Source organism: Pelobates fuscus, chromosome 5 (assembly GCF_036172605.1).
Source record: "Pelobates fuscus isolate aPelFus1 chromosome 5, aPelFus1.pri, whole genome shotgun sequence".
Lineage (NCBI taxonomy): Eukaryota > Metazoa > Chordata > Amphibia > Anura > Pelobatidae > Pelobates > Pelobates fuscus.
The window spans coordinates 166074964-166101428 of record NC_086321.1 but is presented as its reverse complement, the minus strand read 5'-3'; the positions used below and the strand labels follow the sequence as shown (position 1 = coordinate 166101428).

At 40.9% G+C, this 26465-nt stretch overlaps 2 protein-coding genes across 3 annotated transcripts in view; both read right to left on the bottom strand.

Annotated features, from left to right (window-relative positions):
* Positions 1-3986, bottom strand: part of TPST2 (tyrosylprotein sulfotransferase 2) — an 86047-nt gene extending 82061 nt beyond the window's left edge. For both annotated transcript variants that reach the window (XM_063454627.1, XM_063454628.1), the window contains exon 1: positions 3940-3986. The gene's annotated coding sequence lies outside the window, so the exon portion shown is untranslated. The remainder of the gene's footprint in view (positions 1-3939) is intronic.
* A 13986-nt stretch (positions 3987-17972) lies between these two features.
* CRYBB1 (crystallin beta B1) lies at positions 17973-25892 on the bottom strand. The gene is made up of 6 exons (XM_063454626.1): positions 25859-25892; positions 25339-25500; positions 23358-23476; positions 21124-21256; positions 18950-19092; positions 17973-18321 (listed from the first exon to the last, which is right to left on the bottom strand). Exons 2-6 carry the CDS (start codon positions 25474-25476, stop codon positions 18138-18140), a joined length of 717 nt encoding a protein of 238 aa, XP_063310696.1. The 5' UTR covers positions 25477-25500; positions 25859-25892; the 3' UTR covers positions 17973-18137.
* Between the last annotated feature and the right edge of the window lie 573 nt (positions 25893-26465).

Genomic DNA, 26465 nt, shown 5'->3' with positions numbered 1-26465 from the left:
ATCCCTCCCTATCCGACACCCTGTTCCCTACACACACTACATAACCTACACACTACATACATATCCCGCACAACACCATGTTCCCTACACACACTACATCCCTATCCCACACCACGTTCCCTACACACACTACATACCAATCCTCCCCACACACACACTACATCCCTATCCTGCACCACACTGTGTTCCCTACACACACACTACATCCCTATCCTGTACCACACCGTGTTCCCTCCACACACTACATCCCTATCCTGCACCACACCGTGTTCCTTACACACACTACATCCCTGTCCTGCACCACACCGTGTTCCTTACACACACTACAACCCTATCCTGCACCACACTGTGTTCCCTAAACACACTACAACCCTATCCTGCACCACACCGTGTTCCCTAAACACACTACATAACCTACACACATACACACTACACCCCTTTCCCATACCTCACTATATTCCATACACACACTATATAACCTACACAAATACTCACTACATCCTTATCCCACCTTGCACTATGTTCCATACACACACTGCATAACCTACACACTACATAGCTATTTATTAAAGCCCTTTTTAAAGGGGCGCTCTATGCACCAGAGCCACTTGAAGTGGCTACTAAAAAAGACTGGATATACTCCATTTGCAATACCTTGGGTTGTCTACTATTGCAAATGGTATGCCATCATGGGGGGTTCTCTCATCCCTGGGCTACCATACGGTCTCAAAGGCAACGTAACCCAATCTGGCGAATTTAAATGTGAAAAAACTGAAAAATTTAGCATGCTATATTTGATCCTGTAACTTCCCAAAACACCATAAAACCTATACATAGGGAGTACTGTTTTGCACGTGACACATCTCAGAATACAAATGTGTATTTTATTGCAGTAAAAGCCAACAGTAGTATGACATTCACAGTTAAAATGTCATGCAGAACTAAAATAATAACTTTTCTTAATTTCTCACTTTTTTTATATTTTATTCATATTAAATTATGTTTCATAGCTAAATATTTGATGTTAAATTTGATGTTAAATGAAAGTTCTATTTCTCCTGAATAAAATTATATATAAGAAGTGTGGGTGCACTTAATATGAAAGAGGTGAATTACAGTTGTACAGACATGTACCGTATATACTCGAGTATAAGTCGAGTTTTTCAGCACATTTTTGTGCTGAAAAACCCCAACTCGACTTATACTCGAGTTAATGTCTGTATTATGGCAACTTACATAATACAGACCAGGACCGCCGGGCTGTTGGGGGGCTGGCAGAGAGCTCTTACTTACCTCTCCTGCAGCTCCTGTCAGCTCCCTTCTCTCTCCTCCGGTCCGGTCAGCTCCCCTGTCAGCTCCATTGTAAGTCTCGCGAGAGACTGCGATACTTACAGTGGAGCTGACCGGACCGGAGGTGAGAGAAGGGAGCTGACAGGAAAGGTAAGTTTCAGCTCTCTGCCAGCCCCCTCCTACACAGCCATCCACTGGACCACCAGGGAATGAGAGCTCCCCCCCCCTCCCTGGCCAGCTAACAAGCAGGGAGGGGGGACCAAAATAAAATGAAATAATAAAAAAAAATTAAAAATAATAAAATTAAAAAAAATACTAAAATATTTTTATTATTTAAATATTAAAAATAAAAAAATGATATATTAAAATAAAAAAATTAAAATAAAAATGCCCTCCCCCCACCCAGTTCACACACACTACACACACACCCTCATACAAACACACACACACTGCATTATATACACACACAGACTCACAAATACACACACACACACACAAACAAACACACTCATACACTCTGCATTCACACAAACACAGAATTTAATAGCCCCAAGTTTTACCCTCGACTTATCCACGAGGAATAGCATATTTCACAATTGTTGGTCACAAAACTGCACTCTACTTATACAAGAGTATATACGGTAGTCAAATTCCAAGTTTTGTTTACTTTTTTTTTTATCAAAACGTGTACATTTGGCTCAGTCCTAAAGGGGTTAATATTACTTTTATTCGCCACTAATATATAGCAGGACTTTGAAGGGTCCTTCTTGGGCATTAAAACTCAAGAAACTCACAACTATCCTAGAGTTCCCAGCTTGATATGAAAATAAGCACAGTCAGGCATCGTGTTTAAGATTCACACTGAATTTCTGCAGGTACCTTTAGCAATGGATACTGTTTTAAAACAAAAGCATTGGCTACGATCCAAAAGGAAACCTGACACAGACTGCATCACATGGCTCCGGTTCTGGTATGGAAGTTGATCTCTCTAAGAATACATAGGTGCCAAAAAGATTGTGGTGGGGCCAAGCGCTATATCACTCACTACAGTGCAAATTAAAATTAAAGGACCACTCTAGGCACCCAGACCACTTCAGCTTAATGAAGTGGTCTGGGTGCCAGGTCCAGCTAGGGTTAACCCATTTTTTTATAAACATAGCAGTTTCTGAGAAACTGCTATGTTTATAAATTGGTTAAGCCTTCCCCCTAATCCTCTAGTGGCTGTCTCATTGACAGCCGCTAGAGGCGCTTGCGTGATTCTCACTGTGAAAATCACAGTAAGAGCACGCAAGCGTCCATAGGAAAGCATTGTAAATGCTTTCCTATGCGACCAGCTGAATGCGCGCGCAGCTCTTGCCGCGCGTGCGCATTCAGCCGACGGGGCGGAGAGGAGGCGGAGAGCTCCCCGCCCAGCGCTGGAAAAAGGTAAGTTTTACCCCTTTTCCCCTTTCCAAAGCCGGGCGGGGCACCCTCAGGACACTCTAGTGCCAGGAAAACGAGTATGTTTTCCTGGCACTAGAGTGGTCCTTTAATTAAATAAATTGCTGTTAAGTATCACCTTCACATCTCAAGTATATTTAGGCACAATGCTATTTATTAACAACACTGTTGTCTTATATGTAACTTAAATATTTATAAAACTATTTATTACAATTTTTCCTATCCAACCAAAATTTTTGTTTCCATTAAATAATGTGCAATCTAGGTCTACTGAACGAAAAAATAAGTTTATAATTATTTTCCAGGACACCAAAAATACTCTCATTTTGGTGGTGTTTTCTTCCCAGACTGCTTGAAGGGGAATGGGTTAATGAAGTGAATTCAAAATTAACAAAACACATGCTTCCTCTGCAGCCCTATTGTTGAAAAAAAGTGTAATTTCTAAGTAAGCCACCTGTTTACATTCTAGTTTCCATGCCTACAGAGGCTGTCATTCATACAGCCAACAAGTACTTCAGATTAAAATAGGTTCACTTATTGAATCTATTTGAGATCGAGTGCCAGGCAATGAGCATGCATCAAATGCTTCTCTATGAGAGGCACTGCATCTTGTAGAGAAACATTATGATTGGTTGATCAGGACGAATGCCACACGCGTGCTCTACAGCTTCATTTGACTTAACAAAAGTAATTAGGATTAATAACGTCACCAAAGGATGATCGGCCTGAAGTGAGAAGACTGTCCCTTTGCTGGAAGGTAAGTTTCATTTCATTTTTATTTTTTTAAGGGTCAGCCAGCAATCTAAAACAAAACATGAACAAAACCATCTAATATATATATATATATATATATATTTTTTTTTTAAATCAAATAGAATGGGCAGGCTTGCATTGTAACGTATGAAAATGAAAACTAATATGAATAGCTTAACTTTTACTTTGGTACTGGACAGTGAAATAAACCCATATGTTTAAAGGGGGAGGATTTACTCAACGGTGTGGACCAGATGTAACCAGTATCATAAGATAACTCACCCAAGAGAAGCAGATATATTTCCCTCTTTCCCCCCAGACACCTGTTTTATCTTTACTTTTTAAATTGTTACCACATTATACATTCCTAAGGCATCTGCCAAACATGTACACTATATATATATATATATATATATATATATACACACACACACACACACACACGTTAGACCTTACCTAATGTCTGTGTGAGTTTCTATTTATCCTGTGAGATGTAAACAGAGATGAGGATAAACAGCCAGTCAGAGTCTGATGCTGTGTGTCCCTGGTCCCAATAAATAACAGACTGCCCGTACAGACAGACAGTCCATATCCCTCCTGTACCAGCATGGTATCCCCCATCTCTCCTGTACCAGCATGAAATCCCCCCATCCCTCCTGTGCCAGCATGGTATCCCCCAACCCTCCTGTGCCAGCATGGTATCCCCCAACCCTCCTGTGCCAGCATGGTATCCCCCAACCCTCCTGTGCCAGCATGGTATCCCCTATCCTTCCTGTGCCAGCATTGTATCGCCCATCCCTCCTGTGCCAGCATGGTAACCCCTATCCCTCCTGTACCAGCATTGTACCCCCCATCCCTCCTGTGCCAGCATGGTATCCCCTATCCTTCCTGTGCCAGCATTGTATCGCCCATCCCTCCTGTGCCAGCATGGTAACCCCTATCCCTCCTGTACCAGCATTGTACCCCCCATCCCTCCTGTGCCAGCATGGTATCCCCCATCCCTCCTGTACCAGCATGGTATCCCCCATCCCTCCTGTACCAGCATGGTATCCCCCATCCCTCCTGTGCCAGCATGGTATCCCCCACCCCTCCTGTGCCAGCTTGGTATCCCCCATCCCTTCTGTGCCAGCATGGTATCCCCCATCCCTCCTGTGCCAGCTTGGTATCCCCCATCCCTCCTGTGCCAGCATGGTATCCCCTGCCCTCTTTAGCACAGGAAGTGCCAGCTGACCCCTCTATAAGAGCACAGGGGGATCCCACTATGACACAGAGAGGCTGCTCTATCCAACAGCCCACTTCCCCCCATACACACAGTGATTTCGGGCAGCCCCTGGTACCACTAGCACAGCTCACAGCCTTCCCTGGATGGCCGTACTGTACCCGGTCACTCACCACTCGCCGTGTTCCTCCCACCACCTCCCGTGGTCCTGGAAAGGTACGAAGGACCTCACGCGCATAGACAGCAATACCCGACAAGCGAGACCAACACCGGCCGCGCGCACCTCATGCACGCGCGCGTCCCACACGCCTGTCTTGCGCGCGCCTGGGGCCGGTCCCGCCCACGCAATGTGCGGCCGCGCGCACTCAGATTCCTCCCTGTATCCGTGAACGCGCAGCCCGCGGTCACGGAGTGTGATCGCTCCCGCTAGTCTGGTACATGCACGGCGCGACCTCTGTCAGTGTTCTCCTTCATAACACTCCGGGAGAACCGCTGGCTGGCCACTGGCCACCATGAACAGCTAACTCAATGAAATTAACCGTAATGTGTTTATATAACTAGTGTATATATATATATATACACACACACTCTCTCTCATAGCATAAGAGGAAAATGGGAGAGCATTCAACCTTGTTTGCAGATTGAATCTCTTGGTCTAAAGTTTGCAGAACTACCGCAGACCATGTGTTATATCAGCCTCCCAGACCATAACTACCGCAGACCGTGTGTTATATCAGCCTCCCAGACCATAACTACCGCAGACCGTGTGTTATATCAGCCTCCCAGACCATAACTACCGCAGACCATGTGTTATATCAGCCTCCCAGACCATAACTGCCGCAGACCGTGTGTTATATCAGCCTCCCAGACCATAACTACCGCAGACCGTGTGTTATATCAGCCTCCCAGACCATAACTGCCGCAGACCATGTGTTATATCAGCCTCCCAGACCATAACTGCCGCAGACCATGTGTTATATCGGCCTCCCAGACCATAACTACCGCAGACCGTGTGTTATATCGGCCTCCCAGACCATAACTACCGCAGACCGTGTGTTATATCGGCCTCCCAGACCATAACTACCGCAGACCGTGTGTTATATCGGCCTCCCAGACAGGGCCGGTGCAAGGATTTCTGCCGCCCTAGGCATAGATCCATTTTGCCGCACCCTCATGTCACTCACTCACTGACAGACACACACTGGCAGATATACGGCATCACATAGGGCGCGCGAGGGAGGAGTGGGAAGCTGCAAGAACAGCCTCCCTCGCTGCCCACAATAGAGAAGCCTGCCTCCTGTCCCCCTCTCCTCCGCTCACCGGTATTTCTTTGCAGAGCAGGCTCCTGCCATCAAGGTAAGCAGGTGCCTGCTCTGCCTTACCTAGCAGAGCTTCGGTGGTGGCCAGATGGCCACCTCCTGGTTCTCCTGTGACAGGGATCCTCTGGGCGCCCCCACATTCGGGCTTCTGGAGGATCGGCCAGTCACTGGGGAGGGGGCGGCTCAAGAGCCGCTCGCCTAGCGCTGCGGTCCCAGACAGGGGGAGCCCACCAGAAAATATCCAGGTGGGCGCCCCCAGCAGGCCGGCACCCTAGGCGAATGCCTAGTTCACCTAACAGTGCTGCCGGCCCTGCTCCTAGACCATAACTATCACATACTGTGTGTTATATCAGCCTCCCAGACCATACCTACCGCAGACCGTGTGTTATATCGGCCTCCCAGACCATAACTACCGCAGACCGTGTGTTATATCGGCCTCCCAGACCATAACTACCGCAGACCGTGTGTTATATCGGCCTCCCAGACCATAACTACCGCAGACCGTGTGTTATATCGGCCTCTCAGACAGGGCCGGTGCAAGGATTTCTGCCGCCCTAGGCATAGATCCATTTTGCCGCACCCATATCTCACTCACTCACTGACAGACACACACTGGCAGATATACGGCATCACAGAGGGCGCGCGAGGGAGGAGTGGGAAGCTGCAAGAACAGCCTCCCTCGCTGCCCACAATAGAGAAGCCTGCCTCCTGTCCCCCTCTCCTCCGCTCACCGGTATTTCTTTGCAGAGCAGGCTCCTGCCATCAAGGTAAGCAGGTGCCTGCTCTGCCTTACCTAGCAGAGCTTCGGTGGTGGCCAGATGGCCACCTCCTGGTTCTCCTGTGACAGGGATCCTCTGGGCGCCCCCACATTCGGGCTTCTGGAGGATCGGCCAGTCACTGGGGAGGGGGCGGCTCAAGAGCCGCTCGCCTAGCGCTACGGTCCCAGACAGGGGGAGCCCACCAGAAAATATCCAGGTGGGCGCCCCCAGCAGGCCGGCACCCTAGGCGAATGCCTAGTTCGCCTAACAGTGCTGCTGGCCCTGCTCCTAGACCATAACTATCACATACTGTGTGTTATATCAGCCTCCCAGACCATTATCAGCGTCCCAGACCATAACTACCACATACTGGGTGTTATATCAGCTCGCTGGATCCTGGGCTCTATCCTCCACCCTGGATGTGATAAGACAAACAGTTTATGGCTTTTACAAACCTAGCTTACTGAATGAACCATGGGAGACAATTACACAACAAAAACATCCAATGTCCAACATATTAACCCCTTAAAGACTGAGCCAAATGTACACGTTGTGATCAAAACAAAACATAAACAAAAACTTGAATTTGTGCTATATGTCTGTTAATTTGCCTCTTTGATATAATGTGCACCCACACTCATTATATATCATTTTATTTAGGGGGGGGGGGGGGGGGGGCAGGGTTTTCATTTAACATCAAATATTTAGGTATGAAACATAATTTAATATGACTAAAATATAAAAAAAAATGGGAGAAAAGAATTTTACAAAAATGTTTAGTTCTACGTGACATTCTAACTGTGAATGTCATAATACTGTTTGCTTTTACTGCAATAAAATACACATATTTGTATTCAGCGATGTCTCACGTGTAAAACAGCAGCCCCTATGTACAGGTTTTATGGTGTTTTGGGAAGTTACAGAGTCAAATCTAGCATGTTACATTTTTCAGTTTTTTCACATTGAAATTCGCCAGATTGGTTACGTTGCGTTTGAGACCGTATGGTAGCCCAGGAATGAGAATAACCCCCATGATGGCATACCATTTGCAAAAGTAGACAACCCAAGGTTTTGCAAATGGGATATGTCCAGTCTTTTTTAGTAGCCACTTGGTCACAAACACTGCCCAAAGTTAGTGTTAATATTTGTAACTAATTTAAACACAAATTTTGGCCAGTGTTTGTGACTAAGTGGCTACTAAAAAAGACTGGACATACCCTATTTGCAATACCTTGGGTTGTCTACTTTTGCAAATGGTATGCCATCATGGGGGTAATTCTCATTCCTGGGCTACCATACGGTCTCAAAGGCAAATTTCAATGTGAAAAAAACTGAAACACAAACCTTATTTTTGACTAACTTTTGAAAACACCATAAAACCTGTACATGAGGGGTACTGTTATACTCGGGAGACATCGCTGAATGCAAATATTAGTTTTTTAAAACCATAAAACGTATCACAACAATTATATCGTCAGTGTAAGTGCCGTTTGTGTGTGAAAAATGCAAAAAGCAGTATTTTTACTGATGATATCATCGTTGTAATACATCTTACTGTTTTGAAACACTATTATTTGTGTTCAGCGAAGTCTCCAGAGTAAAATAGTACCACCCTTCTACAGGTTTTATGGTGTCTTGGAAAGTTACAGGGTTAAATATAGTGCTAGCAAATTCAATTCTCTGGACTTTCTGCATGGGTTATCAGACAGGTCCCGCAAATTGTAATTAATAAAATGTCTTAATTATGTAAAAAATATGTCATAAATATATATGTAGAATTAAAATATATATTTATATATATATGTATTTTAAAAAAAAATATTTTTATTTATATATAGTGATATATACATATATATTTATGTATATAGATATATATATTATTTCACTCTAAGTGTATTTTGATATCAATATATATATTAATATCAAAATACAGTTAGAACGACATAAACACACATATATATATATATATATATATATATATATATATACGGAGTCTGGCACTCTACCTTAAAAAAGTAATCCAAAAATAGCCTTGGTGCTGCAAAGCGTAGGTAAATAAGGTAAATAGTAGAAAGAGCACTCCAGAAGACTTTGTAAAGTAGATTTAATCGGTGATGAAAAAAATCGACGTTTCGACTCGCAGGTCTTTATCAAGATGTATATATATATATATATGAAATATTTATTTTTTTATAATTTTTTTATTTTTCATTTTTAACGTATTTATATATTTATTTATTTTATATTATATATATATAATATTTAATTTAATTAATACATTCTACGTGTATTTTTACGTGTATTTTGATATTAATATATATAATAATATATTAATATTAAAATACACTTAGACAGTGTAGCCAAATGGCCAATGATTTAGGTAAACTAGAAAAATGGTCAGAGTTGTGGCAACTGACATTTAATGTGGATAAGTGCAAGATAATGCATTTTGGATGTAAAAACCCAAGGGCAGTCCTAACCTCAACATCTGAGGAAAAGGATTTAGGGGTGATTATTTCTGATGACTTAAAGGTAGGCAGACAATGTAATAGAGCAGCAGGAAATGCTAGCAGAATGCTTGGTTGTATAGGGAGAGGCATTAGCAGTAGAAAGAGGGAAGTGCTCATGCCATTGTACAGAACACTGGTGAGACCTCACTTGGAGTATTGTACGCAGTACTGGAGACCGTATCTTCAGAAGGATATTGATACCTTAGAGAGAGTTCAGAGAAGGGCTACTAAACTGGTTCATGGATTGCAGGATAAAACTTACCAGGAAAGGTTAAAGGATCTTAACATGTATAGCTTGGAGGAAAGACGAGACGGGGGGATATGATAGAAACATTTAAATACATAAAGGGAATCAACACAGTAAAGGAGGAGACTATATTTAAAAGAAGAAAAACTACCACAACAAGAGGACATAGTCTTAAATTAGAGGGACAAAGGTTTAAAAATAATATCAGGAAGTATTACTTTACTGAGAGGGTAGTGGATGCATGGAATAGTCTTCCAGCTGAAGTGGTAGAGGTTAACACAGTAAAGGAGTTTAAGCATGCGTGGGATAGGCATAAGGCTATCCTAACTATAAGATAAGGCCAGGGACTAATGAAAGTATTTAGAAAATTGGGCAGACTAGATGGGCCGAATGGTTCTTATCTGCCGTCACATTCTATGTTTCTATATACCGTATTTTTCGCTCCATAAGAGTAAAAAGTAAGTGGAAATGTCTGTGCGTCTTATGAAGCGAATGTGAAGGTTTACTTACCTGACTTGTAGCACGGGCCGGCTTAACAGCGCGCACCGCGTTACAGGAACTTCAATTTCAGGTTCCGGTTTCCGGCGGGACTGAAAGGAAGTGCGCACTCAGTGCGCACTCAGTGTGCGCACTTCCTTTCAGTCCCGCCGGAAACCGGAACCTGAATTTGAAGTTCCTGTACCGCGGTGTTAAGCCGGCCCGGCCCACGCTACAAGACAGGTAACTAATTATGGGACACTATGGGACAAGGGGAGGGGGGACAATCTATAGGACAAGGGGAGGGGGACACTATGGGACAAGGGGAGGGGGGACACTATGGGACAAGGGGAGGGGGGGACACTATGGGACAAGGGGAGGGGGGACACTATGGGACAAGGGCAGGGGGGGACACTATGGGAGGGAAAGTGCACTATGGGACAAGGGGAGGGGGGAGAACACTACGAGAGGGGAGAGGGAAAAGACTATGGGATGAGGGGAGGGGGGAACACTATGGGATGAGGGGAGGGGGGGAACACTATAGGATGAGGGGAGGGGGGAACACTATGGGATGAGGGGAGGGAGGAACACTATGGGATGAGGGGTGGGGGAGAACACTATGGGATGAGGGGAGGGGGGGAAACACTATTAGATGAGGGGAGGGGGGAACACTATGGGGTGAGAACACTATTGGAGGAGGGGAGAACACTATTGGACAAGGGGATGGGGGGTTAAAGAACACTATGGGACAGGGGAGGAGGGGTTAAAGAACACTATGGGACAGGGGAGGAGGGGTTAAAGAACACTATGGGACAGGGGAGGAGGGGTTAAAGAACACTATGGGACAGGGGAGGAGGGGTTAAAAATCACTATGGGACAGGGGAGGGGGGGGTTAAAGATCATTATGGGATAGGAGAGGGGAGTGGGTGGTAAGGAACACTATGGGACAGGGGAGAAAAAAAATATTCTGAACAAACTGTCCCATAGTAAGAAACACTATGGGACAGTTTGTTCAGAATATTTTTTTTCTGTGTTTCCTCTTCTAAAAACTAGGTGCGTCTTATGGTGTGGTGCGTCTTATGGAGCGAAAAATACGGTATAAATATATATATATATATATATATATATATACATATATATATATATATATATATATATACTCAGATCATATGCATAATATAGATATATGATCTAAGGATATATCATTTTATTTTACACTGTGTTTTAACCAGCTCTCGGGATAATGTTAACGAAACCCTGGCAGGCATACAGGCCGCAATGACATCAATCTTGTCGTCCATAAGCAACATAAACCAGAGAATTGACAGGCTGGAAGCCCCCGAGCCGGCCATTGTGTCCCCAGATATTAATCTTACACCAACGGTAGAACATATTGCAGCACAGGGTAATGTTTCAGTTGCACATGTTCACAGAGTCCCATCACACACATTGTCACACCAGCACACATGGTACCTCCTAACATTAGGAAGGACATTTTAGAAGGGAAAGACGTCAACCTAATTTCCTTACTTATAGTGTCACAGGACTTGGTGGAAAACAAAACCTACACTTATGGGGACTTCTCGGTAGTATTGAAAGCAAGAGACCCAAGGTTGAGCAAAAGACTGTCCATACCTGAATTAGTTTTAGCTTTTTTATACAGAGACGTAGTATGCACCAATTTTCCCCAATGTAGAGAAGAACTAGACTTGTACATGCACAAGTTGGTAGATCGGGGGCACAAGTACGGTGGATATACGTTTTTCGCCTATCACAAGTCATTTTCAGCCAAAGCAGCGACAGCATTGGCTCAATTCAACATAAGAACAGATTGGAGCCACTTAGATACCGAACTGTTCTGCCGCCACTTTGCTATCATAGTCACCACCGTCTTGTGCTATTTGCTCTTCGAACTCCCACTCTACCAACTTGTGCCCAAACTAACCCAATTTACCGACTACCAGCTATGCCACCCCTAGTACCAGCAAATCTGAACAGAAAGGACTAAGAGACAAACTAGGGAGACCCATAGTCTTCCTAGGGAAGGCACAGATATGTAACAATTTCAACACAGGCGGCTGCAGTTTCAGCGCCTGCAGATTGTTGCATGTCTGCTCCATCTGCTACAGAGCTCACACAAGGACAATGTGCCCAAACCGCCTGTTCCCCAAAAAATGACTGGAGGAAGTAAAAGTTGACACACTAGCCTTCTACTTAAACACACACCCATCAAAAACACTTTCTGATCACGGGTTTCACGGAGGGGTTTCACACATGGCTGGTAGCACTACCAACAGGCATGGTAGAATGTAAAAATTTACAATCAGCCACCATTGACCCTACAACAGTAGACAATCTCTTACAAGCAGAAGTGGGAAATGGTTTCATGTTAGAGCCATTCGAACAACCACCATTTACTTGTTGGAGAACCAGCCCGACAGGAATAGGGAAATCTAACAATAAAATACGTTTAATCATCGACCTTTCAGCTCCTCATTCTATCACCACACCAAGTTTAAACTCACTCATACCATCTGAAGAATTCGTCAAGTGCAATCCTGACAACATAGCGGCTTGTGAAATTATAAACAAAGGCAGGTGTCACAGTTCTCACCTTGACATCCAGACAAGGTTGTCCCAGAAGTGCCCAAAAGGGGATTTGAACCTGGGTGCTATATGGTTCTAAGCCTGTGTTCCTGCCTCTGAGCCACAATACAGATCTTGTTTTCAGCCTGATGTTTATTCCTGCCTTATCTCCAGCACTGGGCGCTGGATGTTACCTGTGGCTGCTCCTATCAATCTCAGCCCACCTGAAGCAGATGCCTAATTAGACAGGTATAAGACACTGCCTCTCCCCGAGGGCAGTGTCAGTTCATTGACTCTGGTTCCTGTGTTAGTATTTGTGATTCCAGTTGGCTCCTGACCTTGGCTTTCTTACTGTGTATCCTGACTTCTGGCATTCTTTGACTTTGGCTTACCCTTGACCAGGCCCGTCGCTACCGGGCAGGCAAACCAAGCAATTGCTTGGGGCCCCGAGATGTCCTGGGGCCCCAAGCAGAGCCGGTGCTTCCTATAAGGCTGAAGATGCCTGAGCGCTCTATAGAGAGCCTCAGGTGGCTGCAGCACTCCTCTCTCGTCATCTCCCCTTCCCTGTAGCGTGGCCGAGCTCCTCTTCCTCCTGGCTGTCAGTGCTTACATTCAGTCTGGCCGGGAACAGGAAACTGAATCTCCTGTTACCGCGCGGTACCCGGCCAGACTGACAGCCAGGAGGAAGAGGAGCTCGGCCACCCTACAGGGAAGGGAAGGTGAGAAGAACATGGGGAGGTGGGGGGGGAGTAAAAAGAACATAGGGAGGTGGGGGGCGGGAGTAAAAAAACATAGGGGAGGAGTAAAAAAAATGGGGGGAGTAAAAAAGAAATGGGGAGGGGGAGTAAAAAAACATGGGGGGAGTAAAAAGAACATGGGGAGTAAGACAGACACGGGGAGGGGAGTAAGAAGGATGGGGGGAGTAAGAAGGACACAGGGGGGAGGGGAGAAAGAAGGACACAGGGAGGGGGAGAGGGGAGAAAGAAGGACACATGGAGGGGGGAGTGGGGAGTAAGAAGGACACAGGGGGGAGTAAGAAGGACATGGGGAGGGGGGAGTAAGAAGGACACGAGGAGGGGGAGTAAGAAGGACACAGGGGGAGGGGAGTAAGAAGGACACAGGGATGGGGAGGGGGATTAAGAAGGACACTGGGTGGAGTAAAAAGGACATGGGGCAGTTTTAGATCATTTGCACATGTTTGTGAGAACTGAAAAATGTTAATGTGAGTGTGTGTCTGTTAGTGTGTGTGTGTTTTAAGTATGTTGGATTTAGTTATTGTGCACTTTTTTAATGTATATTTGATTTTATGGTACAGTGCTGTTTTTTTTGCAAATGTTCAATTGTTGAAAATGTTCAAATTTTATGCACAGTATATGCAACAGCAGTATTTGCACTGTAAACAAATTTTTTATGCACAGTATATGCAACAGCAATATTTGCACTGTAAACCTTTTTTATTTATATAAAGAGTGGGTGTGCTTAAACTGTATGGCTATGCTGTGGTTTCTGTAGGCTTTGTGTGGGGGGGTGGGTTGGGGAGGCCTCCATGTCCATTTTGCTTGGAACCCCCAAATTCTTTCAAACTGCCCTGCCCTTGACGATTCTCCTGCATGTGTCCTTACCTGTACCGCGACTTGGAGCAATATCCTGGACAGCCCCCGTGCACAGACTCACAGGCCAGGTGAATTCTTACCTGACCACCTTGGCCTGTGTTTAATTGCAAGGGTGAGCATAAATCTCTGGCTACCGGACTTCCAACTAAGGTAAGCCGTGACAGCAGGTCATCTTCCTTAACCATTATAAGTCTGGTCAGGAGGCCCACGTGGTTGGCAGCCACAACATGTTTTTTCATAAATTGTATACACGTGCCAGGTCACCACAATACAGCAGCTGACGCACTGTCCCCTTCAAATTTGCAGGTTTTCCTTCAACTACACCCAACAGCAAAGGAACTACCACACGAAACACTATCATTCAAACACCTCATCCTGGACTAAAAATACTAATGGCACATGGGAGAACACTAGCACAATCCAAATCAGTGAACACGAGACGCTCATACAACCAAGCTCTAACATTTTTCAATAAATTCATCACAGAATATCAAATCACTAAGCCACTCAGTTTAGACACCATGGTGGCATTCCCCTCCTTTTGCCACCTCAACCTTAAACTCGCCGATAATACCATAAAACTTTTTTAACAGGGATACAGCATCATATAAGTAACACATATCCCAGTCACAAAACGCTGATAACACCATAAAACTTTATTAAACAGGGATACAGCATCATATAAGTAACACATATCCCAGTCATAAAACATTTATGTTGGCACACCCTATTAAAAATATACCAAGAGGCATTCAATAAGTAACACATATCCCAGTCATAAAACATTCATGTCGGCACACCCTATTAAAAATATTCCAAGAGGCATTCAACGCTTAGAAAACCCTAAACCTACCAAACGTCAAACCCATAGATGCCGAAAAATTCTGAGCACTATCCGACATGTTGGACACCAAACCATTCGAAACCCACCCAAACAATATGATCAAAACCGCAAAAAAAACTGACATTTTATGGGTTCTTGCGACCCAACGAACTCACCATAGGAAATATCAAAGATACGTCTATGTGCTATGCATTTCGCATCTAAACAAAATAGAAGATCACTATGCACTGTCATTACAACAATCCAAAACCAATCAAATGGATCCACCCCTCGACATTCAATTATACCCTACCAGTAACAAGTGGTGCCCTGTACTATTACTTAACAAGTTTATGTCATCCCTGACAGATCAACCAAAACAAGCTCTAACTTACACAGTCACCCGCTAACTACCTCCAAGTTTATCAAGTACATCATGTTATTGATCATAAGAATTGAGTGCGATCCCGCAGCATTCACCAGCCACTTGTTTCGCAAAGGGGCGGCGAAACTGGCCTATATAACCCCTGACTTACCTCAATACCTTGCTGAAGGTGCTTGGTTACCCCAATTTAAATTCACTTCTTGGTAGGCCCTCTTTATTTACAGGCCTACCCGTACGTTGGTTTTGGCACACCACAACCGAGTTAGCATAGTATACATTATGGTTATAGTTATAGTTCTACATTCACACGGCTTTCTTCTCTGACCACAAACATAGCTATATCTCAAAAATCCATTTAGGTTAAAAAATTAAAATAGTTATTAGAACATATATGTATATACACATATTTTATGATACAAAAGGTAAAGAGTCAATAAACAAAACAACAATTTTACATATAGATTCCTTTTTCTTACTTACTCAAAAAAACATAAATATATATATAATATACATAAATAAATAAATTCATTAATTAAAGGACCACTCTAGGCACCCAGACCACTTCAGCTTAATGAAGTGGTCTGGGTGCCAGGTCCAGCTAGGGTTAACCCATTTTTTAATAAACATAGCAGTTTCAGAGAATCACAGTGAGAGCACGCAAGCGTCCATAGGAAAGCATTGTAAATGTTTTCCTATGCGACCGGCTGAATGCGCGCGCAGCTCTTGCCGCGCATGCGCATTCAGCCGACGGGGCGGAACGGAGGAGGATCGGAGGCAGAGATCTCCCCGCCCAGCGCTGGAAAAAGGTACGTTTTACCCCTTTTCCCCTTTCCAGAGCCGGGCGGGAGGGGGACCCTGAGGGTGGGGGCACCCTCAGGGCACTATAGTGCCAGGAAAACGAGTATGTTTTCCTGGCACTAGAGTGGTCCTTTAAAGGGATATATAAAAAAGCTCCAGTATGGAGAAGATTTATTCTGCATTCTACCAACTGAGGAAGCCAGAACATGTAGGACTTTTTACTCAATAGGGTTTGTTTTTTTTTTAAAGCGATTTTATTATATTTAAAGGAACACAAAGGTCTTCCTCACCGTATAGTGTTAAAACCACAATTTAGGTGGTTTGCCCCCTTATTAATAGTGTCGTGGGGGTCCACCAGTGCTGGACCTGCCCCTGATATGCCTCCTTGCTGACATCATCAGAATTTATGATTTCAGCCAATCCAATGCTTTCCCATAGGGAAAGAATTGGATTGACTGAAATCGGCAAGGAGGCAAGACGAGAACAGGGCCGAACACCAGCTTGGCCAATCAGCACCTCATAGCGATGCAGTGAATGCATGTTTATGAAGAAAGTTTAGCGTATCCACACAGAGCGTGAAAAACACTTGAAAGGCAGTGTTTACATGAAAATGCCTGCAGGGAATGATTATACTCACCGATCAACTACATTAAAGAGGCACTATAGTCACCAGAACAACTACAGCTTAATATAGTTGTTCTGGTGATTATAATCATCCCCCTGCAGGCATTTTCATGCATATTCAGGGCAAATGCAGTTAACATTTCCCCCTAGGGACACCTCCAGTGGCCACTCCTCAGATGGCCACTGAAGATGCTTTCCGGGGCTGTAGCTCCACCCCATTGTGTATTGTTTTTTGGTAAATTTACTGTATTTTAAGTTGTAGGTTAAGGGGATCCCTCATGGGAGTGTTAAGCATACACCTTATTACCACTGTATATATTGTGTTTTGATGCTCTATAAATTTGTTGCTGGGGCCTGGGTGTTACTGAGAGACACTTTATTATCATATTTTTCAAATTTTCTTGTCTGCCATGGAGATCCAGGATGCTGCAATGTCCTTGGACATTTGTATGTTCACTGGTCAACTATGAGATCTTCATCTCACCTTGCACTCTACAATAGGGGATCCTGGGGAAAAAACATAGAGGTGTGGTTAGCTAGGGAAGTGTGAGATGGAGAAACCTATGTTGAAATTACAACATCTGGCCAGATGTGAGTATTTTGCAATTGGGTGGTAACAACATTGGTACATTTACTGTGGATCATCTAACAATTTGCATTTGTTGGTAGACATTTGTTGGTTTTTCACACAGTTTCTGGACATGAAGCTGGCGGGGTCCAACATAGTATCCTGGACAACATTGAGATACATGAAATCAAAGAAAGTAGGGCTGTGAATCAAAAGGAAGATTAAAAGACACCTATCCAGGGTAGATTTAAGTGCTGGGAGAAAAAGTCATGACCTGTGACAATTTCCAAGTTGACATTCCTGGACTTTGCAGACATGCTGGGATACATTTACACCACTAATCTATTCATTAATAATATCAAGAAAGTCTTTGATTCCATGCTGGTTCTGGAAATTAGTATTTTTGTGGTGCAAAGGTTGAGGCTTTGAGGTTATGGAGGTCCACGAGAACAAGGTGCAGTGGAAGCGCTCTGCACCAGCAAAAAATCTTCTAGCTTTAGTTATTTTGTTTATGTGAGATTTATATTGGTTTAGGCATATTTTCATTAAAAACTACAACCCATTTTTTACCTCAGAAATTGTTTTTATTTGCATCATAAAGTAAAGAACATCCAGTAAATGAGCAATGTACAATATTTGACAGAGTAGATTAAAAAATAGGGTGAGGTCAATTTGTAACATGGATTCCTGATAGATCTCTGTCAAACTGGGGTCATTCTGTATGTGTTCACATTGTGCTTGCAGTGGTAGGGATAAGGAAGCATCCCTTCTGATGCCATTGCTTGTCTCTAATACGACGGATGGACTGGATCTGTGGTTGGAAGGCACTCCATTCATTCCAGTGTTTGTAATCACAATTTTCAAATAGATATTGATATCCTCTGTATCCAGGGTACTGATATCCAACCCATCTGTAGAGAAGAGTGATAATATATATGTTATAGGGTATGCCTGTGTAAAGTTAACACAAGACACCTGACAATATTTTTGTTAACGGTATCTTCCTATAGGTTAGTACCAGTTCAGCTCTGTAATTTTTATGATGTATAAGCTTATTTGTTTGATATTACAGATGTTACAGATTTTATATTTTAAACATGGCTGCCATCAAGCGGGATAGGGAATTCTGCTGTAGTGCACTTTGACCCAACAGTCTAAGTTTCTGGAATTTTAATGCAACATTTCTGAGTAATTAATGGGAAGACAGGAGGCTGGACAGATACATGTTTTACCCCTCAAATGCCATTATTAAGTTGCTTAAAGTGGAATTTTCATTTGAATAATATGTGAAGGATCAGCTTCAGGTAGGTCTACAAATGTAATCTATGCATTTTGTTAGCAAAATCACCCGGAATTGTATTAGTTAAAGACAAAATGTTACATTAATGTATTATATTACTACATTTGTTGTGAATAATACAATATTGTAAGTTATGTTTCTGAATACAGTTATCAACACTTAGTTGAGCTTGCCTAGCCCTGAAGAAGGCAGTTGTGAAACACTTGGAAAGCGAAACAAGCTAGGTACAAATTACGTACGTTCCACTGGGGACTCTTACGCTTCCCACACGGTCACAGAATCCATAGGCCCACAGACTGGGCACGTCATCCTCAATGATTTCCATCTTGTTGCCCTTGAAGTCGGCGGATTCAAACAGGGTGATTTTATGTTCTTGGCTATCCTGAGGAGGCCAGACAACAGTAATAGATTAAAAAGGGATATTTGATAGGAATAATGAGGGACACATGATTAGTCTTCTAAGAATATCCTTGCATTTGACAATTAGTATATGGGACTTTCTTGCTTGCAAATTCCTGAATATTAGGTTTCTTATAACATAATGGTAATTTGATATTTAGATTAAATATAAAATTGAAACATTGTATCCCCTACCTTTGTTATTATTTTATTTTTTTTCTCACAGTGAATATCATCACCCTTCCGTGTCTGCATATATTTTCACAAAGGTAAAATTGTAACGTATTTAAGATAACTACATTTTGCATCAAGAAACTTTCTATTTTGTAAAATTTTCTTCTATACATAATTTTAACCACGGAAAAGCGTTAGGAATAAAACACACTTTTCAATAAAATAGTTTAGAATAAAACTACAAGAAGTCTCAGCTCCTGTTCTGGAAAAGGACAATTGATATTCACTAGGTTGATTTGAAATATAGCTTTAGTGTCCTAGCACAAGGGATTGGGCAACCTGATTTAAAAGGTTTGGATATCAGCCAGCATAACCCTGCAAAACAATAGCAGTCAGTGACATACTACCAGAATAAACTTGCTTTTTTTTTTTTGTTGCTAAATTGAACTAATCACATTACACCCTATTTTATCCTACTTTGCAGATGTTTGTTAATAAAAGAAGAGAGAGCTGCGTAGTTTCTAAGTTAAGAACACCCACAGAAAAATTATCAAATAATAATACATTATTATAAAGCTTCTGACCATGTAAAACTATCACTTAAAATATTGCAATGCGATTAATTCCTGAACTTGGCTTTAATGCAAGATTTACTCTGTATTCCTTCTCTAAGCCATTGTTTATATAGAGATTTATGCAAAACCACACATAAATAGTTTTAAGAGTGGAAAGTGACGTTGCCTGACTTTCGTATCTCACTTCAAGGCTAACGTACTGCAGTATTTAGTAGGTCCTGTTCTTGCGGCATGCTTGAAGGCCAAACTAATTAGACAACATAAATACTGTTAAAGCCATTGTAAAAACATTGGTAAGTGTAGAAATACATTCACTGCAATATTAGAAACCTGCAAGTTGTAATTCTACATAAATTCCAGATTATGCTAAAATTTTACTTTATACACAGTGTTAGTATGATAGTCTTAAAGGAACACTACAGGCTCCCAGACCATTTCATCTCATTTAAATAGTCTGGGTACACTGTCTCTGTCCCATAACCCTGCAATATAGCACCTTTTCAATACCCGATAGGAAAGCATTGAGTCACTGCAATCATATGGGGTATGCCTAATGCGTGTGTGTCACTCACAAAGCATGCGCATTAGGTTCCCACATCGGCTGATGTCGGAGGAGCCCAACCCAGGTTAGTGTCTACACGGTTATTTAACTCTTTCATGGCTGGGGGGCTATGGAGGCAGAGGGACACTTTAATGTTAGGAATACAGTTTGGTTTTCCTAACACTATAGTGTTATTTTAAGCAATCTTAGTGACTTAAAAGGAAACTCTTAGAGGCAAAACCCCTACATTTTAATGTAGTGGTTTATGGATGCTGTCCTTTATAATTAAGACATATTATCAGGAAGTATTACTTTACTGAGAGGGTAGTGGAGCCTTCTAGCTGAAGTGGTAGAGGTTGATATAGTGAGGGAGTTAAAGCATGCATGGGATTGGCATAAGGCTATCCTAGCTTTAAGATAAGGCCAGGGACTAATGAAAGTATTTAGAAAATTGAGCAGACTAGATGGGCTGAATGGTTCTTATCTGCCGTCACATTCCCTGTTTCTATCATAAACAACTTTTGACTCTGAACGTTGCAAAAGCTTCCCGTAGAGATGCATGGATTCAATGCATCACTAACCATTCCACTGTGGTATGTATTAAGAGTCATCAATATAGTATTATTACTTAATTGCAAAGGTATTGTGGTGTTAGGACATATCAATCAATAATAATCTGCTTTCCTTATCAGAATATTAGAAGAATAGAAGTTCTAGGTCTTACCATTCGGATGGGGCGTAGGGACATGAAGCAGTCGCTCCTATAGCTGCTAGACCAGGTATCCCAACGAGGATACTCGCCCTTCTCCAAGATAAACATCTCGCCACGGAAGTTGGACTGCTCATAAGCAACCCAGCTGAGAAGATGTTCACAGGTGGGTCACAAATCACATCATAAGGAGAGAAAGAGGATAGTGCGACAAACCAAAACATGAAGACAAACACATGCAAAAAATGAAAGTAATGAGAATTATTTCAGAATATTTCATAATGATAAAATATTTGAATAAATGCATGTATTCTTAAGGGGTATAGTCTAAAACATCTTGCAAAAGCTGAAGTTCTTATGACCGCAGCCTTTGTAAGCCCTTAACTTTTTTTTCGGAAGTGACTTTTAGTCTCTTCTTGGAGAACTGTCCAAATAGAGACTTCTTATAGAAGAATCTGTGCACAACCCCACAAGTCACTGTGCTCACAGGTTTTGTAAATGCGAGAATATTTTGTAGTAAGCACTCTCATATGCTTTTTCTCTTTGCACATTTTATTTTTAAGAATTTTAACAAATGGAATGCACATATAAAAAAAATAATTACCAAGGATGGTAAGAACCAGAATTCTTTGGGGGCTATTTTGGTAGGTAAGTGCACTCTATTAGAATGCACCTTCTACTTCCGTTGACTCAGAGAAGCTAACAGAAGTAGAAAGTGAATTTCTATTTCATATGTTTTTATTGTTAATTATAAAAGTGCTAATTTTACAATGAAATTGGCACATTTATAATATGGACTTTTAAAGGGATATTCCATAGCCATATAGCAATTCTGCAACCTGAAGAGCTCTAAGAGTGGAATATTTCTTTAATGTTTACATATCAAATACAGAATTACAAAGTTTTAGTTTAGATGATTAAGTAGGATGAAATTTAACAATGCTTATAATTAAAAGTGAGCCAGTTATAAAACAGCAGCTATGTTTATATAAAAACCAAAACAAAGCCTGTGTGCTCTGGTGTGTGCCCATGATTTGCTACTCCTTTTATTTATTTAGAATGCAGTAGTTCTATGCAAATAATTATTATAATGTGGACAGAAATAAAACAGTAAAAGCATTACATTAGAAAATCCCTATTATTATGTGAATGTAAATCTAATTAATAAGCCATGTGTTAATTGGAGCCCCTGGAGATGTTGAGATGTGGGTTTAAAGTAATAAGGATGTGGGAGTTACTACTATAAAATAGATACATTCATTAAATACTATAGGGACAAACAATGCCTGAGGCAGCACAGGGGAATACAACAGAATTCTGCTTCGGATTCAGGTAAAACAATTTAACTCTTCAATTTCTAGACAGAGTGGAACACAGTCTTCCTCTGGCAGTCAAAACACACAAAATCCATCCCCATTATGATTTAAATGTTTGTGTATTAAAATATATTTGTGACTAAGTTAAACATTTAGTAAAGTGTGAAGTTTGAAAACTTTCATGATCATGAAACACTTTCAGCCATGGAATTTGAGATAGCAATCTTAGCACCCCAGGACATACTTGAAAACGAGAGAAATCTCAATGTATCTTTCCTGGTAAAATATTTTATAAATAAAATATTTTATAAATAAATAAATTAATTGCTTATGCACCAGATGTTAATGTATATGTTTTATCATTCCATAGGCTTTAAAGGGACACTATAGCATAAGGGACACAAGCCTGTATTTCTAGCACTATTGCATCCTAATCCTGGATAAGTTTCAGGCCCTTCCTGTTTGCAATAAAATCCTATTTTACTTATCTTTTCTCCAATGCATAGTCTAATGCATAGTCTTCCTAATAGCCAAACTATAAATTCTGATATAAGATATGGTGCTAGTATGGAATTATGATATTTCTGTTACTAAATAATATAAAAATTATGTATACCATGTATTCTAGACTTAATTTATACCCTCCGTTCAGCTCAATTGTAAATACATGAGATTTGTACTTTTGTCATTGTCATTCTTGTTCTGAAGAAAATATGTCATCAGGACATAATCTGTCAATGACTCTTGGTGGCAATTCCTTGGTAGATAAGTTGAAGCTAAAACAAACAAATCTGTTCACCTCAATACTCTCTTTGACAAAAACGAATCAAGAATAAATTTGTCAACATCAAAATGCCACAACATGATTCTGGAAGACACAAACAAATTGTGACAAGCACAATGCAAACATTATATGGAAATTTCAGGACTTACGGTCCAGAGTCGACAATAACACTGCGTACTCTGTCAAAACCTCTCTCTCCAAGGTTTAAACACTCATTCAGAAGTTCTATGTGCCTTCCCTGGAAGTTCTCCTGCTCAAAGATTATGACCTAAAAAAGACAATATTAATATTTATTTTACTGAATATATATATATTTTCAAATAAAAAACTAAGTTGCCTTAAATAATAGCTCTTTTTACTCTGTTGTCAGTTTACAGTTAGGCTCCTCTCATATATGCTAAGGTTAAGGGCTATTATAGTTTAATTATTTAAGTATCTCTCGATTATGTTTACATTTTGGTATTCTAAGCAGTGAGTATTTTTTATCGATAACAGTCTACAAAGCTTTTAAAGTGATTCACTAAATTGGGAATTGTCATGAATTCATTAAGAAATTTCATATATTAATCAGAAATTGTCAAATTTCGAAAATAAAATCCAAGTCAGTTCTATTTCCAGATTTTTTTTTATTTAAAATTGGAAATTCCCTGGTCATTTCTTTTTTTTTTAGTTTAGTTAATAACCATGCAAGTTAATGACATATATCACATGGGAACAATCTTCAAAATGGCAGGGGTATAAAAAAAAAAAAAAAAAAACAATTGGTACCCACCTAATGTGGTCATTTTGGTTTAAATGTAGCAATTCCCCAACCTGCTACAGACAGGTACATTTTCAGTGAATAGCCCAACAGCATTTTATATATGGTATTAGCTATTCTGCTCCATAACATATTCATTTTGTCTAGCTTACCATCTTTTTTTTTTTTGTCTTTTTTTAAGTTGTTTGTTATAGAATATCAGGATGAAAATTGTGAGTCAATGAAATAACATATTTAATTTCTCAGAATAAATCTTTAAATCTTCTTTCCTATGTTCCATGCAAATATCTGTCTCAAACTGCTTTTATTTTATTTAAAATGCTGTTCTTAATTTGCGAGCTAAAAAGTGGAGCTAGACATTTAAACATATCAAATCAACATAAGTGTAGAAAATATGTCTTATTGCATATGGCTGTATATCAGATAAACAGAAAGGAAATTAATGTTAAGATTAATTGCCATGTGATCTTCATTACTTGACTCATTGTAATGTTGCTGTAATCTGTTACATCGTGTTGCCCTGACAATTATATCTATGATCTGAATTCTCGTTTCACAATCTGATCTGTTTGCAAGTTAAAGTAAAGGAAAAAAAATGAACGTTTAAAAAAATGCAAGCTTGTATCATGGTTTATCAAGGAAGTTCTTGTTTCTACTATGGCTGTCTAAAAGTCCACTGAAAGGCCTGTTTGCTTTAGCACTGCTGAAATATTATCCACAGTGTTTCTTCATTGATTTTATCTTTCAACAGCCAGTCATATCATCTGGGATCCTTTGCTTGACATTTGAAAGAAATGCCCAGATTATGAATGCATTACTGCTGGTTGTTTCTGTAGTATATACCTATTGCACGAACATATGCAATAATGTCATGTTACACATTAAAGTTAGATTTTTTTCTTCTTCTGATAACTGCCTTTTACTGTAGTATTTTACTTCATTAATAAAAGAATGACTGCAATTGTATTCAGTCAACTACCACTGCACAGTAATCAACTATCATCTGCATTTATAGCTGTAAGGATGCCATAATAGTTATATGCCTGTGTTGATGCTCAAATTTAAATCTCAAAGGGCCATTTTTAAAGTCTTTAATCACATACCGTGTATGTGTTTAAAGAAATAGAAGAGGAACATGCTGACATCTAACAGGGTGGTTATATTTGACTAAGAATGACTTCCAGGTTAATTTAAGTTTAATTATTCAATATTCTGTTAGAAGTATATTTCTCCTACACTTAAGAATAGTTAGAATGGACAACCATGCTGTTAAGACTAAGCTGTAAATGTTACCCTGCTTTGCCACCCGAAGGATAGAAAAAGATATATAAAGCGAGTGATAGAAGAGCAACCACTGCTGGCACACTTACCTTGAAGGATCCCACAACAGGTTCTTTCTTTGAAGGTTTTGTAACAGGAACAGGGACTGTTCCTGGGGTACCCTTTTCCTTGGCATCAGTGCCCTGGCTTGCAGCAGCAGCAGCAGCAGCTTTGGGTGTCTGAGACATTTTGTGTATTTAAATTCTTAAAATATCTAAATAAAATAAACGTCAAGTTAACATACACACGAAAATAAGCAAAAATAATATTAAATACTGTGTAATGATGCATGTCCATTAGACTATAAATGAAACTATGAATTTAATCATGATGTGTAGAACTTCTAATTGACTGCTGTGGTAAATTAACAACAAGTGTGTTGGTTTGATGTTTTAGATAAAATACAAACAAAATACTTAGTATGACCAAAATGTAATAAGAGGCCCTATTAAAAAATAAATATTGTCCTACTTCTTGGAAATGTATAGATATGAAATTTATGAAATCATGAATGCCTTATTTATTTCAATTACTACACATTTCAATGTATTTGCTACTTCCACTTCTTACCTGAGGAGCTGTGTCTTGCTGGAGCTACCAGGCTTGATGTTGAGGGTTCAGTGGGACTCAGAATTTATACTCTGGCAAGAGGAGACCCAGAATATTGGAGAACAATAGAACTCAAAGCTCATCAGTGTCTGCTTCGGAAGCCCATAGTCATCACATATTCCAATGTACTCAATCATCTGGAAACATCTCCCATTCACTGCAGCTGAACCAAGCACTTTACATTGTTGGTGAAACGTGTGCTAAACATGTAGAACCGAAAGCCCTGACATGATATTTTGGATCCTACAGAATATTAACTCTTTAAATGTGGTAATAAACTAAACATTATTGGGCCTATGCATTCAAGAAAAGGACAAGAATATCATAATTTTATCTCAATCTACACATTAAAAATGAATGGCACGAGCATTACCTGTTGTGTGAGAGAAGAATGGTCAACCTATTGGTTAGCCTTCCTGCATGTAGAGAATAGGATTATGGTTATTACTTAAACTCTTTTTTTTTATTCAAGAGCGGCTTATTGACGATAAACAAAGGCAGTGCATTATCATAGAGATCACTAGTAAATAAGTAAAAGAGATGCTTGATCGGATCGTATAAGCAATGT